This window comes from Corvus kubaryi, unplaced genomic scaffold, assembly GCF_017639235.1.
Source record: "Corvus kubaryi isolate FWS band 111438036 unplaced genomic scaffold, C.kubaryi_AGA036_p1.0 37396, whole genome shotgun sequence".
Taxonomy (NCBI): domain Eukaryota; kingdom Metazoa; phylum Chordata; class Aves; order Passeriformes; family Corvidae; genus Corvus; species Corvus kubaryi.
Genome location: NW_024581135.1, coordinates 27,120,077 through 27,138,570, shown reverse-complemented (window position 1 = coordinate 27,138,570; position 18,494 = coordinate 27,120,077). Strand labels below are relative to the sequence as shown.

General features: G+C 36.7%; 1 protein-coding gene across 5 annotated transcripts; it reads left to right on the top strand.

Moving 5' to 3' along the window:
- The first annotated feature begins 12 nt into the window (after positions 1-12).
- SGO2 (shugoshin 2) lies at positions 13-14,398 on the top strand. 5 transcript variants are annotated; one of them, XM_042040895.1, is made up of 11 exons: positions 13-175; positions 3,220-3,347; positions 4,257-4,260; positions 5,366-5,532; positions 6,076-6,251; positions 6,618-6,695; positions 7,439-7,521; positions 7,902-8,128; positions 8,596-10,530; positions 12,188-12,332; positions 13,969-14,398. In XM_042040895.1, the coding sequence occupies exons 4-11, from the start codon at positions 5,388-5,390 to the stop codon at positions 14,072-14,074; spliced, it is 2,895 nt and encodes a 964-aa protein (XP_041896829.1). In that variant the 5' UTR covers positions 13-175; positions 3,220-3,347; positions 4,257-4,260; positions 5,366-5,387; the 3' UTR covers positions 14,075-14,398. The 5 variants fall into 5 exon arrangements, with proteins under 5 accessions (XP_041896829.1, XP_041896832.1, XP_041896830.1 ...); XM_042040897.1 differs by lacking the exons at positions 13-175; positions 3,220-3,347; positions 4,257-4,260 and adding an exon at positions 4,293-4,632 and having other exon boundaries at positions 5,368-5,532; positions 8,596-10,157; positions 10,341-10,530; XM_042040898.1 differs by lacking the exons at positions 13-175; positions 3,220-3,347; positions 4,257-4,260; positions 13,969-14,398 and adding exons at positions 4,292-4,632; positions 10,634-10,659 and having other exon boundaries at positions 5,368-5,532; positions 12,188-12,301.
- The last annotated feature ends 4,096 nt before the right edge of the window (positions 14,399-18,494 follow it).

Sequence of the window (18,494 nt, the reverse complement as noted above, 5' to 3'; positions counted from 1 at the left end):
TGCCCCGGCCGCGCCATCCCCACCCCGAGGTCCCTGCCCCGGGCCAGGCGAGCGCAGGGGCCCCGGGGCTCGGCTGCCGCTGCTCCCCGGCGCTGCCCGCAAGGGCTGCCTCAGGCACGGCTGTGGTGCCTGCGCCCTCCGAAGTGTGGCTGACCCGCCTGCAGTCGGCTGCTCTGTAAGGCACAAACCGCGCTGATATTTTTGTTTGTTTAATTACAAGTATGGGTTTATTCAGAGTGGGTTTGAGTCTATTGCTGTTTCTATAGTCTCAGTAGTCAGAATCATAGAATGATTTGGGTTGGAACGGGACCTTGAAGATCATCTACTTCCGACCCCCTGCCTTGAATACTGAGGGGGCATCCACAGCTTCTTTGGGCAACTTGTTTCAGTGCCTCACCACCTCCACAGTAGAGATTTTTTTTTTTCCCCCCTCATAACTAATCTAAACCTGTTCTCTTTCAATTTGAACTCATTTCCTCTTGTCCTGGCACTACATGCTCTTGTAAATACTCTAGGACCATCTTTCCTATAAGTTCCTGTAAGGTAGTGGAAGGCTGCAATTAGGTCACCCTGGAACCTTCTCTTTTCCAGACTGAACAATCCCAATTCTCTCAGCCTTCCCTCAAAGAAGAGGTGTTCCATCCCTCAACTTGGTGGCCTCCTCTGGATGCACTCCACCAGGTCCCTGTCCTTCCTGTGCTGGGGCCCCCAGAGCTGGATGCAGTGTGCCAGGTGGGATTGCAGAGCAGACGGGCAGAATCCCCTGCTCTGCTGCCCACAGGGCTTTGGATGCAGCCCAGGACACATCTGGCTTTCTGGGCTGCAACTGCACATTGCTGGGTCATGTCCAGCCTCTCCTCCACCAGTTCCCCCCAGGTCCTCAGCAGGACTGCTCTGGATCTGAGAGCAGCTTGAGCTGACTCCTGACGTGGTGGTGCTGGTAGATGAAGTTCTCTTCCAACCTTGATGATTCTGTCATTCTGTGGTTCTGTAATGCAGGCAAGATGCCTCACCCTTAGTCATGTCAAAAAGACATACAGAAAGTGTCCTGTTAAATTCCTTATGTCTGACATAGAGTTGTGTAGTCATCAAAATGCAAGTGTAAACAACAGAAAGGTAAATAAAATAAGTTCTTGTTATGCTGTTGTCTCAGCCTCGTTACGCAGAGTTTACGTGCATGAAAAATATTTCTAAAATGCAGCTGCATTTTCTAAAAAAAAAAAAATTACAACATTATCTCTAGTTCCCACTTAATTCTCCTTTATTTGCTTACAATGTTTGGTTTTTTGCCATAACATACAGTAAGAAACTATCCTTGTGGATACAACTGCCAAATAACTAGGAGTTGTGTGCAAAAGTTAACAGCGCCAAACTCTGGATTTCTGCAGGCTTTCTGGAAGCTCTTTTAAGAGCTGGTTATATGTTTAGAATATATAATATGCAATATATTATATAAAATATGTAATATTTGATCCATCATATTTACTATATAATGAGATAACTATATCTAAAATGTCAACAGTATTTTAATTGCTACCTCAAGTCCAGTAAAAATCCACTTACTTAACTGTACGCTGTACATATAACAAATGTGCCTATATTGTATTTAAATAGTTTACTCAGTTATATCTGCAATTCCTATTGATTTTCATCTTGTATCATCCTAATTTTTTAGTCATAATTTCCTTTTGGAGGTGTTTTGTCACCAATTTAAGGTATTTAAAACTTCAGCCGGTGAAGTTCAACCACTTCACTTTCCACAGGGTCAAATCAAACAATGTCTAACTCAGAGCAGCTTGTGCTTGCTTTATTCTGGTCTGTTACTACACTTTTATTTTTGAGAATACCTAAATATTCATAGGCTACAGTGTTTTCAGTTAATATTTAGGACAATAAACTTTTAATTCAGATTTCCCTTCAGTCAAGTGAAAAACATTAAAGGCAAGAGCCATATAAATCACATAAATCATCATCTGGTCCTAGTAGGGCGATAATAAATTCTCTTTGAAATTGTGTAACTTTGAGTGATCACTTACTACTTAAAACTCACTTCTTTTTATCTTAATGCAGATTTGCATTAGAATGGCAGTTCAAGCCATTTAGTAAAGCCATAAAGGAAACGTGTTTCATTTTTCTTGGCATCTAATCATGCTCCAGTTGCAGCAAAGAGAGGGAATGGCATGCCAAGCACCATGGCTCTCCTGTGCTCCCTGGACAGTTCTCGGCCAAGAGTGTACCCAGAGGCCAGGTCTCTGATGTTTCATGTCTAATGAATTAACACAAGTTACATGTGACTGAATGCAATACAGGCTGATAATTCATGGATGTTGGATTTACTGTAAAACAAGTGAAAATAAGTATAACAGATTGTTTTCGGGGAATAATGGTATCTAGTTTAACTGTATCTTTTGTAAGGATATGTTTTCCCTTACTCACTGGGAATTGTTCATGCATAGCAATTGCAACTTAGATGTGGCCATTGTTGTCAAATGTTACAGTGTAAGTGCAAACTCCAGCCTTTCTCACTCTAAAACATTCACTTAATGAAGCTGCAGCTTTCCATGCTTCTTTTCACCTTTAAGCTTACTAATTTCAGTCAAATTTGACAGAGAGGCAAGAGGCATTAAGAAATGGATTTTTCATGAAGCTTGTGCAAGAAGGGCTGTGATTAGAGGAAGATTGGTTCTTAGTACTGTAATTTCAGGAAAAGCTATAGCATGAGCTTGGGTCCTGTTGGACATCAGAAAATCCACAGAGGGAGAAGCTGTTCTACATAATCCACGCACCAGAAGTGCTTTAGTCATAGCTCACACTTTATTAGGCCCTACAGGATTAATTCCTCAACCAAGATTCTTCTCAGACAGAATATGTAGGTATCTAGTAAGGTACAAATTCAGTTCCCACATGATTAGAGCTTTCACAACAGTCTGTGTGTTTTTCCCTCACTACCTTTCATTTCTATTCAGTTTAAAGACCAGTCATATGATCCCAAGTGACTGAAACCCATAATTCTGCTCTTAATATACATTTAAGATATATAGGCTGTGAAAGTTGGCAGTGCTTTAAGTTCTTCCCCACTTTGAGTAGCTGGCAATTAACTGCAGATTTTTACATGTGAAGTGTTACAGTGTGGGAGTTCCTGAGTGAAGTGTGAAGGAAAGTATGACCATGGGTGGAAATGCAATACTTCTCATTTTGTTTTAAATTTATTGCCTGCAGTAGTGACATAAACACTAAATGGAAGCAAATCAGTGATTGCCTCTTCAAGACTTGAGACCATTGTGGAATTGGAGGAAATGAAAGCACATTGTTGTATCTGGAGGAAAACACTGCTTTGTGGAAAGGAGGTAAGTTTTATTTGACTGGTTTTCTATTTTTAAAGTTATGTAAGGTTATTTGCTCTTTTATTTGGCCAGAGTTTATAGTGGCTACAATCACTTCCAAGTTTCCTTGTAAGGGAAAATGTACCAAAAATATATGACGTGCTGGATCAAAGCTGTATTTTAAGGGTTTTGCATAGAAGCATAGGGTTTTGCAGCTTCAGGGCCACACTGAGAACTCTGTCATACATCATTCACTATAAAAGGTAGAAGAGAGAGACTCTCCAGATGCTCTTTAGAGCAGATTGTGAAATTAGTACATTCATGAAGATCCATTTTCACATAATGCTGCTGCTATTTCATGTGTGATTCCTTTGACTTACTTTATAGCATATTGTAATGTTAGCGCACAGCAAGGCAAGGTTTTTGTGACAATTAATACATTACAGAAACTGATGCTGTTTTTTATTTCAACCTTCTGCATCTCTGTAAATCTTCAAATAAAACATTAACTCTGCTTACTCCAAAATTACCAATTCCTGGATCAAATTTTGCAATTAATGTCCACGTGAGCTAATGGTATAACTGGGCACACATTGCCAGTGAAAGAGAATGTATGTGAAGAGAGTGTTAAAGAGCTTTTGGACTTAGAAGAGATCTTGGGGAAAAGCATTTAATTAGACTAAAACACTTCCATGCAATTCAAACTCCTAATAATACCTGAACCACATTAAAAGTGGGCTTGCTCAAATTCTGTTGTCAGAGAATTCCTGCCCTTGCAAGTCTGTAGATATGCAGGTAGTATATAATCTACTAGGCTGTAAATTTATCACTGTTGGCTTCCTAACAGCCCTGATGCCTGTCTATTTTGTTTGTTATTCCATGTATTAGTAATAGCTCAAAATCAGCCAGAAAGAAATGTAACTTGCCATTGAGAAGGAATTACATGTTTTTCTCCCTTAAACCTAAAGGAAATCTTTGAACTGAAAGCCAAACACCTTAAACTCTTCCTATAAATCTCTGACAGCTAAGTGGAGTATCTGGAGTTTTCTACTCCCTTCCTCACAGGGCACTGAGATCGATGCTAAGCGTTCATACTCTTAATATCTATTTTTCTTAAACTTACTTGTATGTCATTAATGGTTGGTATTTAAAATGGTTTTCAAAGATACATAGCTGAGAAGTTATAGACAGCCCACTCCTTTTTAAAACACGCAGAGATGTCACCAAAGAGCCGGAACCGTGAATTAGCCGTTAATGATTTACGCATATCCCACTTCTGAAACGTCCGTGACCGAATGCAAGAGCACAGGTGAACTGTTTTAACATGGGAGATTCTGCATGTATGTGGCCTCTACAGCGCCTTTCCCGCGGCTGTGGCTGTCCGCAGGGGCCGGGATTGCACGGAGCCGTCCCGGCGGGGCTGTGCGCGTTCCCTGCGGAAGGCGCAGCTCCCGGGCAGCGTGAGGCGCGCTCCGCTCCCGGGCTCCCGCACGCGCCCTCGGGCCCCGGGCTGGGCTCGCGGTGCCGAGGCCGCCGGCGCGCGCGCGGCCGTTGGCTCTGAGGGCTCCGAGGGCGGGCGGGGCCTCGCCGGGAGCCCGCCCTCCCTCCCGCACCGGTGCTGGCCGGCCGGTCTCTCCCTCTCTCTCTTTCGGGTTAACTTTACAGCGTTTGTAATGCGGTTTATTTAAATGTGTCGGCTTTAAATCTGTCCTGACAAAGAGCAAGCTGGTCTGGTGGTATTGTGAAGTGATAGAACTTTGGGGTTTTCCCCTTTTGTGTCTAAACTTGGATAGTTAACTGGAATAGACAGGTTAAAAAATCTGTGATCCTTTCAGGTTTCATGGTTTACTAGTTAAGTATTTTGCCTCTCTGTGTTAATGTCTCAATGTGTTAATTCATTAATCTGTTTTAATTGACTGAACAAAGGTAAAGACCAAAGCAATGTCTTCAACTTCAGACACAGAAATCCTCATAAGACATAATAAATTCAATTTTAACAAGTGTCAAGAAGATCATTTATTTATTTGGACGTTCCCCTTGACAGTGTACAGGTTCATTTTGGGGATGGATAAAGGCACAACTGTGAAATCATCATCTGCCATGTTCACCTCAAATGCTGCTAGAGGACATGTAAAGAAGAGGGATGGAACATTACAAGCTGCAAAATGGAATGCTTCTTTAGCTTCTAAAATCAAAACTAAATTAATAAGTAAGTCCTGTTAAAATTGAGGCCGTGTACTGTACTTAGAATGTACAGCTTCAAAAGGAATAGTAATTGTATTTAACATGATTTGCTGAAATTCTGCCTGTTAAAAACGTTCTGTAACATAAGTGTAGGTAGGTTTTCATTAGGACAGTGGAAGATATATGTTCATATATTTAAAGCTTTTTTCTTTATGTTGGCAAAACTCACATTTATTATCAGAATCTTTGAATGTTTTAATTTGTAGAATTTATATTTTTTTCTTAAATTTGTAAACATTTTTCTGCTTGTGAAACTATCCATTTTTAAATGTTTTCTTCTTAAAATAATCTTATTTTTAAAAATCCAGACTAGAGCAGAATCTATGCATAAAATAAGCTTGAAACAGACAGAGTAGTCATCAGAATGACAGCCACATAAACAGTTTTATATTGGAAAGGGTTAGGCTTTGCTGCTGTTGCACCAGAACCTACAGAAATGTTGTCATACAGTGATAGTTCACACAGGGAATTAAAGCTGTTGAAAATAACATTATTTTGTCTCCTTTAGATAACTCATCTATGTTTAAAGTATCTTTACAACAAAATAACAAAGCATTAGCTGTGGCTTTGAGTGTTGAAAAAGAAAATTCTCGCAAGCTAAAGAATGAGAAGATTTTTCTTCAGAAGGAAGTAGAAAAACTCCAGCTTCATAATATCTCACTTCGTCAAAAACTAACCTGTTTGGTATGCTGTAAATAATATCATTTAAACTTAGACCAGCTAAACTAAGCTTTTAACTTTTTTTGAAACTTAATATTACTTCTTAAAGTGGTGGTTTAAAACACGTCTCAGATTTGTGAAGTTGTAACACCTGACAGCATAGTATTTACATTTTATTTTTCTTTCATAGCTTTTTTTGAACTATTTTGTCTATCAGCGTGTGTATCTATAGCTATTTTAGTCCCAGGTTCACCTTTATATTTATAGCTATTTAGAAGCATTTGTGCTCAATTAAATCTAAAAAAAAATTGCAGTATAGATTCACCTTTTATATCTTGTCTCTTCTTACAGCAGAAGCCACTTAAAATACATTTTTTCTATTATATGCAGAATAAAACTCTTATTGGAATCGATGCATTTTTGAATGAAAACCTCTTAACTGCAATAGAAATAAGCAGTCCTTCTGAGGTAAGATATTTTTTGAACTTTACCGTATTGAACTCATCTTCCAAGGTAAGATTTTCAAAGCATCAAATTGAGTGCAATGTTAAAATAATATTTGAGTTGTAAAACATTTACCCCAATTCCTTAAAACTTCAGCTTAAACCAGTATAGTAAAATAGATTGAATTTTACTGTACTGAAAATTTAGGATTTAATCTGGTTTCCAAAGTATCTAAAAGTTAAATATCAGTTAGTCCGAAAGAAGAATCATGTGGTTAAAAAGAAAAGCTTAGTACTTCAGTATGTAGTGAGCAAGCTACCTGCCTCCCTTGCTTCGTGCTGCAATAAATATGTTACATCTGGAAACTTAACCAGAAAACATAGTCCATGTTAGTCCTTGTGTCATGGAAAAAATACAATTAATTTTAAAAAAAGGAAAATACTGTGTTGTCTGTTCTAAACTGTTGGTTAGTGTTGCTCTGTGCTTCTGTATGTATAATGCAGTTTGCATGAGTTATAGCTACATAGAGAAAGCTTGTATATTCCTTTGGGATTCAAGTAGCTTATGGATTTTGATGAACTTAGTTACAAAATATTTTGCTTTAAAATTACTGTATGTGTTTGCATATCATGTGCCTTCCATCAGTGCATGTATTTTTTTCCCATTGGTTTTTTGTGGGGTTTTTTTTCCCTGTGGATATTTCCAATACTTAAAACATAAAAGAATATTTAATTATTTGTACTTCCCTGCTGTTCTTCTTTTGAAAGCATCTTCAGAGTTCCTTTCCTCTGTCAGCTGGCCCAAGTAGCCCTACTGGTGATGAGTTCAGGAGTGCGTGTCAGTCAGCTCGGTAGGTGGTTGTAACAAATGCCAAAGGTGGTTGGTGTCTGTGGCCTTCTCTTACAGCTAATCTTTGTATCTTGTCCTAGGTATTTTTGAGAACAATTTCCTGTCCAATTCAGAAATTACTTGTTTGCAACTTGGAATTTATAGAGAGAGTGGTAGACAAAACTTGCATTTGAATAACTTGCTGATTGTTTCATGTGATCTCATCAGCCCAAAGCAGGGTTCTGTATCATCAAAAACACATTTCCCCCAAGACAGAACCTGATATCATACTCGAGTTCTTGTTTTCTGCTATTATACATTATTAAGGGAACATTTTAAACAATTGAATGTCATGATAGAAAATATAATAAATACCTTCACAGTAAAAATTCCTCTTTTCAGATCTGTAGAATTGCCAGCAAAGCTTCCTTTCATTGCAACAGCTAATGCAAAACAGCAAGGCAGCCCTTCTCAGGGTGAAACATCAAGTTCTTATAAGTGTACCACTAATTTGACAGAGGCAATGCATTCAGATCAAGTCAAGTTTGCATCATCCTTGCCTTCTGGTACAAATAATCAAAATTTAATTGAAACAGAAACAATGGTTGACAAGAATAGATTTTTGAAAGGTATGGTGTATTTCTATATAAGTGATTTATTTTTCCAGCTCTCTGAGAATTAGTATTTACTAATTCATTACATTATGTGCAATAGAGAAGGTATAGTAAGACTCCTAAACTGTAATAAACTAATGAGAAATAAATGTTCACCCATAAGTATAGGTGTCCTGACAATCATTTATGGAATGTTGTTCACTGAAATTACATAGCTAAGATAACCAAATAATAGCTGAAGTAGTTATAGAAAAATAGTTTTATTTATGTCCAACTTCAAAAGCCCAACTTCAGTAAATTATGAAATTAGCTTCAGTTTACTAAATTTTTAAGCACCAACCATAGAATGTGTGTATTCAGCTAAAAAAAAAAAAAAAGTGTATAATTTTCCACACTTCTTGTTCAACTTTCAGTAGTTTTATGCAGATAACTACATTCTATTCTTTTTTTCCCCCAAGCTGCTGAAATTTTTCTCTTTGCAGAAACTCAACTGCATGCAGAATTAAGTTGCAATAGTGCCTTTGTGACTCATGGAAAAAATACACAATCCTTAGAACAGGCTGAGGAGGCCACAGAACAATATCGTGGTGGTTCGTTGCCATCCTGTGAACATGGGACTGAAAGAAAGAAAAATGCAGTACTTTGTAAGTCAAAACCTCAACCTAATATAAAGGATTTTGATAAAAAACATAGGTCATTGAATCTGCCTCATCGTGATATCAACAGTAGCAGCAACGCCAATGATACAAATTTGCAGGAGGGTTCAAGTGACTTGTCTCGCATTATTCCTTCACCTCTTAAATTTAGCAATGAAAGTCAGACAGATTTTAACAAGCTGCTTTTTACTGACAAGATGAAGCCTGAAGAAACTGTATATGATGCTGAGATGGAATTGACTGCCAGTGATGCAAGTGAACTACTCACAGTTACAGCAAAAGGCAATTATAATTTTCACAAAAATAAAATTAGTAATGCCAATTCTGACCAAATATTAGCAAATTTCAGAAAAGTAAAATATTCTAAGAAGAATAAAGAAAAAATTAAAAGCAAGACTGAAGTCCATTCAAATTTACATGAAAAAGAAAGGTACACTAGGGCTGACAATAGTGAAACTTCAGAAACTACTGATTCACAAATTCAGCTCTTCCAAAGTCAGACAGAACAGCTACCTACAGGAAATTCTGTAGAGAAACAGAGTAAAACAAGTAAAGCTAAAGATGCTAGGAGGACATACCAGGTTAATGTAATGAGTCCAAGAAAACAAGAGACAAATAAAGGAACTTTCTCAGAAATGGTTGGAGAAGTGGAAAGCAGAATACAAAAAACAGACTCAAGCTCATCTGTTAACAAGATCCCACCAGAAGCTTATTGTGCTGAAAATTTACCATTCCAAGATAACATTTCTGATGTATTGCCTTTCCAGGAGGACTTTCTAAATACAAATGAGAAAGATAGTAAATCAACAATAAACAGGAAAACTTCTCAAAACCCTTCCAAAGCAAACACAGCAAAATCCTGTAGAGAGGAAAATGGCCGGTATGGAGAATATATTTCAAAAAAATCTCAAACAGTGATAAACCAATGTGACAGCAGCAAGATAAAACAAGACCAGAAGAATATTATGAAGAGAAAAAACAACAAAAAAAGTAGTTACAGACAAGGTAGAGAAACTGAAAATGACAGCCCTCATAAAGTTAGTCAGAAAGTAGACCAAAAGAGCAGCCATTTTTCACCAGGCAGATTAAAACGTACATTGGCAAAGGCCAGCCGGAAAGCATGCATAATACCAAAGGAAAATCTTACCTGGTTCTCAGTTTGTAAAAATGAAGAATTAAAAAATAAGGATTCATTGCCTGTAGAGGCTGGAAAGAAAGAAACTGAAACTCAGCAAATGCAAGTAGCTTTAGTTACTCAGAATGGTGCAGCTCTGAATATACCACAAGCTAAAGAACAAGTTGATGATGATGCTAACAGGTTAAAGAAGGTAGATTCCTCAGCGGTGGCAAGTAAAGACCTCCACAGTAGTAGTTCTCCTGATCAGCAGGTAAAGCAGAAGCAGAGGTTTAATTCTGATATTACTGAGACCAGACGAGAAAGGGGGGGTCAGAATATTTTGGATGACCAGGAGGTGCCTCATGAAATTACTTCCTTTGTGAGTAAGTTGAAGCCTGTGATTGATGTTGAATATTGTAAGAATATGCCATTAAAGGTTGATAATGTTTCCCAGGAAGATCTATCTGGTGTGGAGCTCCCAGCTCTTGATAACCACAATGCTTCCATCAACTTCTCTGTACTGAAAAGCTCTGAAATCCATGGGCAAAGTGATTGTAATGAAGCACTGGATGCTGAAAAAGCAGAACAAAATATGGATCATATTTATAAACAGAGTAACAAAAATACTCTGACACCTTGTCCTGGTAAGTGTTTGGGCTAGAAAAAGCAAGGCATTTTGAATTAGGTGGTGCCTGAAATAGTGGTAACGTGCCTTCTCTTAATTCTATCCTCTCATTGCTTGTTTAGAGCAGATAAAACCGGAGTGGAAAAAGGTAACAATGAAAATCACCAAAATCATCTATATCATGTATCAGTCACAATATCTTTTTAAACTGTGGTAACTAATATCCATGTTACTTTTCAATATATCTCAAGATGATACTTAGTCGGGCAGATGTAAGTAGTCTACATTCTTGAGAAGCAATTTTAGTTAAAACATGTATTCCTTTTTTGAAGAATGTAAAGGAATTCAGAAAGTTGGGGATTGAAAGATAAAATAGCGTGAGCTTTTATACAAGGAAAACAAGAGGACTACACTGTTCCCTTCTTAAATGGAAAATATTGCTGGACCTAAAGATTTCATTTTTGTTTCTTTAGAAACACTGCGATTAACAGGAATTCTGATTTCTAAGAAAAAGTATGTTGAGTAGGTTTTTCTATAAGCTGCCCATGTGCAAACTTTGATGTGACAATCTCTTTTTTTAAGTAAGATACATTAAGAAAATAATTCAACTTTATGTAGTCCAGAAGATAGCTTTAGAGTCTTCTATAATAAATGCAATTATTATAATGCAATGTAATGGAGTTAATGGAATATATAACTAACACAGCTATACAAGAGTTTAAATATACTTTTAGAACATAGCTTTGAAATTTCATAGCATTGGGGGTCTATTTTGTAAACATACTTGTTCTCAACAAGTTCCTGTTTATTTCATAGTCTCTGAGAAATCCCCAACACCTAAACAGTATCCTAGCTCAAATTAATAGTTTGAATCCCAGACTATTAAGCTAATACTGCCTTGATTACTAGGACACAATGGCCAAAAAAAATCTCCTATTTTACATGAGCACTGAATAGGAACACTGGCAGAATGAGACCACTGTGTTAGGTATCAGTCTTTGTAATTTTCAGTTGCATCTTGTCATCTTCATTTCCTTCTTTGGAAAGTGGAAAAAGGATCCCATAATTTTAGTAGCTTTAATTGTCAATTAGTAAGGCCTTGTGATCAGCATTATCAAACACTGCTGACAAAAAGCAAGGTAATTATTTGATGTTCATCCATTTAAGCATGGTTCCAAAAGCAGTTTTCATCCTAGATCCAAATCCAGATCTTGAATTGAAAGATTGCTATGCTCATTTTTTACACATAGGCCTAAAAAGAAGGCATAAAGCTGGAAAATGCAGAACTAAAGAACTCTTGTACAGCTTGACTCTTCAGATCATACATGTGTGTTCCCCCGCTGCATTCAAGGCCGTGAGCTGTGTGCAGTGTTACTTTTATAAATGCAGTAAGGGAGTCTTGAGCAGTCAGCTGCAAACTGCAATGCTCACGGGGCTTTCTGAAATGTCCCATGAGCCAAGGCAGAGCCTAAACAGCTCCAAGTTTGTATAGGATGAAAGCTGCTCTAGAGGCATTTTCTTTGATCATCTATCCCATTTTGTGTTGAGTATCTTTAGTGTTGGAGCAGTAACCAAAGTACCTGAATTAAGAAATTCATATTAAAAATAATTATTGAAGTTTACTTAATGATTCAGGAAATATTGAAAATGAGGCATATAAACTACTGCATTTACAGGGAGAAAAGCTTTCCAAGATCTGACAAATACTAGTATACAATTTCACACTTCTGTACCTAAATCCCACCAAACTTTAGAAGACTCAGCAGCACCATTGAGACGAGGCAGACCCACTGTTTGCTACAAGGAACCCAATCTACACAGGTAGGTACATGAAAATTGGGGCTTTTGTTCTTGTCTTTTGCTTATGTAACTAACCCCAGTAAAGATTGTTTATTAAACCCCCAAATAAACAGTTGAACTGTCACAAATCTCTTTTGCAAAGATACTTTAGTGTTGATACAAAGCTTTTACAGTTAGTGTGGCAGGATTTCCAAGTGCCAAAGTAAGAAAACTAGTATTCAGATTCTAAAATATAGTTTGTACTCATATACAGAGAATAATAGTGAATCTTAATGATATAAACCCCTTTAGAAATGAATAAATATAAATGTTATACTTAAAGGTAAATTATACCATAATAATGTCCTTGTAATCTTGTCAAATGGAAAGGAAATTTATGTACTAATATTACACAATTCAGTACTTTTGCTTTAACTAGCGGTATGTAATATAAGAAATCATTTAAGATATATTAATTTGATAATTAGTTATATTAGATATTTTATTATTAACTTGCCTCTTAGTATTCTTAGCAAATTTAGTGGTGCAGGATTTTATAGGTTATTAAAAGACAAGACATAAATTGTGTAATAACTTAAAATTTAAAAGAGGGTTTTAAAGCCAAATTTCCATTAAGAAAATTAATATATTTGCAGTTACATGAATAGATCTAAATACAAATGGACCTTTCATTACTTCTGAAAATATTCTGTGAGTTTTTGCCAGAAAGCTGGTTGAGTTTTTTTGTTTGGTTTGGATTTTTTTTAAAGTATAATATTAATTTAAGGAACAGTTACACTGTGTTGAGTGTGTGTTAGTAGAATGTGTATTCATGAGGTAAAGGCAGTAGCAAGGCTACCATGTAATAGTGTTGAGAGTGAAAGGATTATAACAACTTACTTTATGACAAAGGTATAAAAAGAGTCTTTTTTTTTCTGGCAATACTGTGGCAGGAGAAAGAGATAAATGCACAAACCAAAAAAAAAAAAAATTAGACCACTATTCTCATACAACCTCAAAATATTTTTTTACTTCTGTACGTAAGCTAAAAATTGAAGCAGTGAGACTGAGGAAAAGTAGGAGCTAAAACTAATGTAGGAAGTGTCTTCACTTTACCCACTGGCAATTCAGAAATATTTATGCCAGATAGCTTGTAAAAAAATTGGAAAGGGATTAGTCACACTTTTATTTTACTAATTGACTTATATGCTAAAATGCTCTAGTATTATATATCAACACATTGACACTCTTTTACCCCAAAATTATAAGGTTCTGTATTTCTGAGAGATGGTAACTAATATCAGAAAATGTATTGAAGTCAGTCAAGATTTTAGATGATTGTCTCCTATTTATATTTTAGTTAGAATTATACTGTCCTGAATGGGTGCTGTTAAGTGTTTGGTTTAAATAAGTTTTGAATTTCGTTTTATAGGAATATCACATCCTAATATGATAGAGGTCAAATAAAAAGACTAATATTTCTAGTATTATTTTGGAAAGCAGTAGTTATCTATGTCTTGCTTTTTCAGACATACTTATTTTCCATAGATTTAATTTCTTTAGTGTATCAAGCTTTCATTAATACTATTTACCATTTGATGTTATGGTTACATTACTATAATTGCAGAGGTGTTTGATGATATTCATATGTGATGTCTTTTATTTCTTTCTTTTATAGCAAATTAAGGCGTGGGGATCGATTTACAGATACACAATTTCTGCATTCCCCAGTCTACAAAGTAAAAAATAAAGGAAGTTTTAAAAGCAAATCAAAATTTAATTGAAGAACAGAGAGTTGCCTTTATGAACAATACTTCTAAAATGGGTACAATTGTTTATGTATATATATAAATGTTTAGCAACATAGAGTGTTTGTTGTTCTTTGATCAGTAAAGGTCTTCCACAGCAAAATTTTCTGGAGAAGAACCTCTATAAACGGGGCACAGAATACTTTACTGAGGAAGGCATGTACAGGTTAGGCTCACTAGTGTTTTGCATTTCTGGTCAGTAATTTATAATCTGTTCAAATGGTTTGGAGCACTTCTTAAATTGTTAGAAAAGCATATGTTTTAACGAGAAATAAAAATAAACCAGCTATGGGAATTGTACTGTGAGTTTTTCATATTTATTTTGAGTGGAACTGTTTCTCAGTACTGATTGGAACAGACACACACATCCCAAATTTTTATGGATTTGTTGAAATAGATGGAGATAGTCCCTCTTTTTTTCATAGTTGACTTTTGGATTCAACAGAATCACATTGAGATTTGAATAAGGAAGTATCATTGAGGAATAATGGAGAGAAGTCTAAAGTCCATGGTATGTGCCAGAGGCAGCAAGGAGGAAAAAAGCACTGCAATAGGAATTCAGTAGTAAATAGGATCCAGACAAAGCAACACCTTGAGTTTCCAACTGAGAGTGCCAGTGTGACGAGTAATAAAATCACATCATACCAGTCAGCTTTCAAGTTTTTGTACTGCTTCCCCTCTGCGTTCCATAGTGTGCTGACAGCTGACAGTTTTCTGGCATTATCGGATTTGTAGATGCTGCCAGGTGCAGGCGGTAGCTCACTATCCACACAACTTCTGCACATTACACTGGATAAGGATCAGGTTAATTTTGCAACAGAGAGCCATTTTTAATGAGATAGAAATAAGTTAACTTATTTTGGTTATAGATGGTGGTTCTTCACGCATATTCAGTAGATGTTACTAGTTTACACAGGCTTAAAGACTGATCAGTCACATTAATGGAAGAAAAATCTATGAGGAATTACCAGAAACACCATTTCTGGCACAAGATGTTCTTGAATTGCAAGTTTTTGAAGGCTGGAAGATGATTCTGGTGAAGCCTTACTATGCCTTTGACCAATTTTTATACATTTTCCAAGGACATTGCCTATTGAAACTTTGAGACCAGTTCTTGGCTTAGCTTGACCTTTTGTCTGATACAGTATGTCTCTTTTTAAGAGGTACAACTGATACTCTTAAATTTATAATATATTCTTTAAAAACATATTCTTAAAATATAGTATCTTCTTTAAAAATTATTATGTATTCCTAAAAACATTCTTAAAAATGTGCTGCTTGTACTTCATTGTAGAATTCCATTGTAAGCTGAGAAGCTGATGGAGAAAATAGTCCTTGAACACATGTTAAAGACAAGAAGGTGGTTGGGAGTAGCTGGCATTGATTTACAAACAGAAATCAGGCTTTATGAACCTGATAGTCTTCTACAACTAGTTTGGTGGGTGAGGGTAGAGCAGTAGATGTTTATCTCAGTTGTAGTATGGCTTTTTACATTGTCTCTGATTCCACAGTCAAGCTGACAAAGTATGGTTTTAAGTGCACAGTGAGGTGAGTTGAAAACCTGGAGGGTTGTGATTGGTGCCAAATGGTCCAGATGGAGGCAAAACATTAGAGCTCCTTAGGGTTTCATACTGCTGCCAGGAGTGTTTAACACATTCACTAACAACCTGTATGAGACAGTGCACCCTACACTAATTTCCAGTTGATACAAAACTGGAAGGAGTGGTTGAAATACCAAATGGTTCTGTCACCATTCAGAGGGATCTGGACAGGCTGGAGAAACGTGCTGAGAGGAATCTCAAGAAGTTCAGCAAGAGGAACCCACATCCTTCTCCTGTGAGTTGCCAGAATTTCAGCTGCGTATTTTGACAGAAAAGTGAATCATACATATCAAAATACACTCCTGGATGTAGCTTTCAGGTGTGTCCATTCTAAATGTAAGTATTGAACTATAACCATAAACACTAAGAGGCATAAATGTATTATTTACAAATACTTAAGTAATACCACAACTATTTTCTGCTGTGGTTATTTTATTATGGTCTGTAGCCCTAAGGCAGCTTCCTCAAGATCCTGTAGAACATTCCATGTATGAATTTAGAGCTGAATATATCACTGGTGAGAAAGTGTACAAAGAGAACCTTTATTCCCTAAACAGAGAGTTGTCTAGCTGTGGTTACCAGTTCCAGAGATCATGTAAAGATTGTAAATATACACCAGTAAGTAGAGCAAGGTGTTTTCGTATAGAACCTTGCAGTACAAATAGAGTATTCAATCAGTATGAAAATTCTTCCAATAAAAAACCCAGGCAATGTGATCTGCATTACAAAGCAGAGCTGTTAAAATTATGTGCGAAGTTTCAGCAGACAGACATTTTTCTTTCTGAAACATGCTGTGTATGTCACCCCATTAGCAAGACAATTATGAAGAGGTGCAAAAATGGTTGGGAAGATATATTCTATCCTTATTCAGTGTTATTTTTTAAAAAGAATTACACATAGAAATTATTATGCATTTTTCCTTGGTTTTTATTACCAAGTTTGTAATTAATTAATTTTATTTTTAATTGAAATGTTCTTGCTAGCTTCCACTATTTATCAACATCACCAGCTGTGTCATTAGAAAGAAATACCCATTAAAACTTGTGTTCCCAGTGCTGGCACTGCAGCAGCAAAACACAATGGTTTTTTAAATGGTTTCTCTCTACTGCCTGCAGTTTGAAAGCTAGAAACAGAAGTACATGCTTTATCTTCCCTGAAAATAAATAATCTCTTTGGGGATAGGCTTAATTATTTTTTCACTGAAGGTGCTGTTGTTCCACACAGCCTCAGGTGTCACCAGCTAGACTGCTAGGGTGTTCCAAATTCAAGCATGTAATTTTCAATAAAAGTAAAAGGCCTCGGGCTTTATGCCTTCATTTCTTCCATTCCTTGTAGTATAGATATATTTCAAAGTAAAAAAGGATAAAGAAAATGGCCTGAAGATGCACAGAAGTTATTTTAAGTAACTCTAAAATAATATTATTGCTACTGCCCGTCTTTCCTTGTTTTCTCCATCCTTTCTCTTGTTGCTCAAATTGATGTTCAATAATAGAATACAGAGAAAATTTACTTTGTTATTTCCTAGTGTCAGAAAAAATAACCCACAAACACCAGAGGTTTATGTCCAAAAAGGAGACAGAGGAGTCCTGTAGCTTTATTCGAATAAAGGGAGAGGTCATGGGCATTTCCCATGGGGTCTCTCAAATTGTTAGGAGGATGCAGCCTCCTTTTTATCCTAATTTCCTGGCCGCGTTTTCCTCTCTCTTTCCCCATTGGCTGAGGTACTTGAGAGGTACAGACTTCCTGAATCGCTTAATACAAACCCCCTTTCTAATGTGTACCACCCCCCATTTTTTCCTTGTGTCTCTGTTCTTTTTCTCTAAATTCAGGGATTAGCACAGTCTTGAGTGAGTAACAGTCTGTGTAAATTTAGTGGAATTCCTATGGAATTTATGGTTCCTCCCATTGCTTCTTTCACCTCTCAGTATCTGGCTTTATCTACCATCAGGCCCACAGTTTGTTTGTAAAGACACCTCCTTCTCATTCCTTTCACTAGGTTGCATTTCTTTTAATTGTTACACAAAATGATCACATAAAAGCAGCATAAAGAATGTTGCATTGTCTTTGAACCTTCACTAAATGTACTTGTTTTCCCAGGTCATTTGAAATATTAGAAGCTCTTTTCAGGAAAATGAAGTAAAAGCAGCTCATGATTTTTGACATAAAATAAATTTGTAGCCATCACCAAGAATTAGGATAATTTTGCTGAGGATAAGGTAATTTGAACTTCTTTTTATAGTTTCAAAGGTGCTTTTTCTCATGTTTACTCAATCTAATTTCTTCTCCTTTTCTTTGCTTTTAATAGTTTACACCTATAAAGATTTTTGAAATTTTGTAGGAAATTAATTCCATGTATTTTGATTATACGGAAAGAGGAAAATATTTGTTTCTATAAACCCTTGCCCGCACAAGTAGCCCTTACAAATGGTTATGATACCTGGACCTTACTGCTGATTATTTTGTGAATGCAAATATAACCAAAAATCCCATTGGTCTCATGATCACTACATTGCTGGATTTTATTTCAGTATAAAATTACTCTTGAAGATTTTGTTATAGGAACCTGACAACAGGAACACCTATGTCCTTTGAGAAAATGTGAGGTATGGCTTAGCTTTTGAACACTTAAGTAACACTTTAAAAGGCTGCAGTAAATAAATATTTGTAGTCAGATCGAGCTATTGAGATCAATGGCCGTGTTCCCCCTTGGGTCGGGTTGTGCCGGCGGGGCGCGGGAACCCCTCCGAGCGGCCCCGCTCTCCCCGCCCGCCCCGCTGCGCCGCGGCCCCGCCCCG

Bases quoted from the DNA above. Each gene is read 5' to 3' on its own strand.
- SGO2 (XM_042040894.1), top strand. From the start codon at position 4,578: ATGATTTACGCATATCCCACTTCTGAAACGTCCGTGACCGAATGCAAG. The intron at 6,252-6,617 runs GTATGCTGTAAA...TATTATATGCAG, and splicing joins GTCAAAAACTAACCTGTTTG to AATAAAACTCTTATTGGAAT. The intron at 10,531-12,187 runs GTAAGTGTTTGG...CTGCATTTACAG, and splicing joins TACTCTGACACCTTGTCCTG to GGAGAAAAGCTTTCCAAGAT.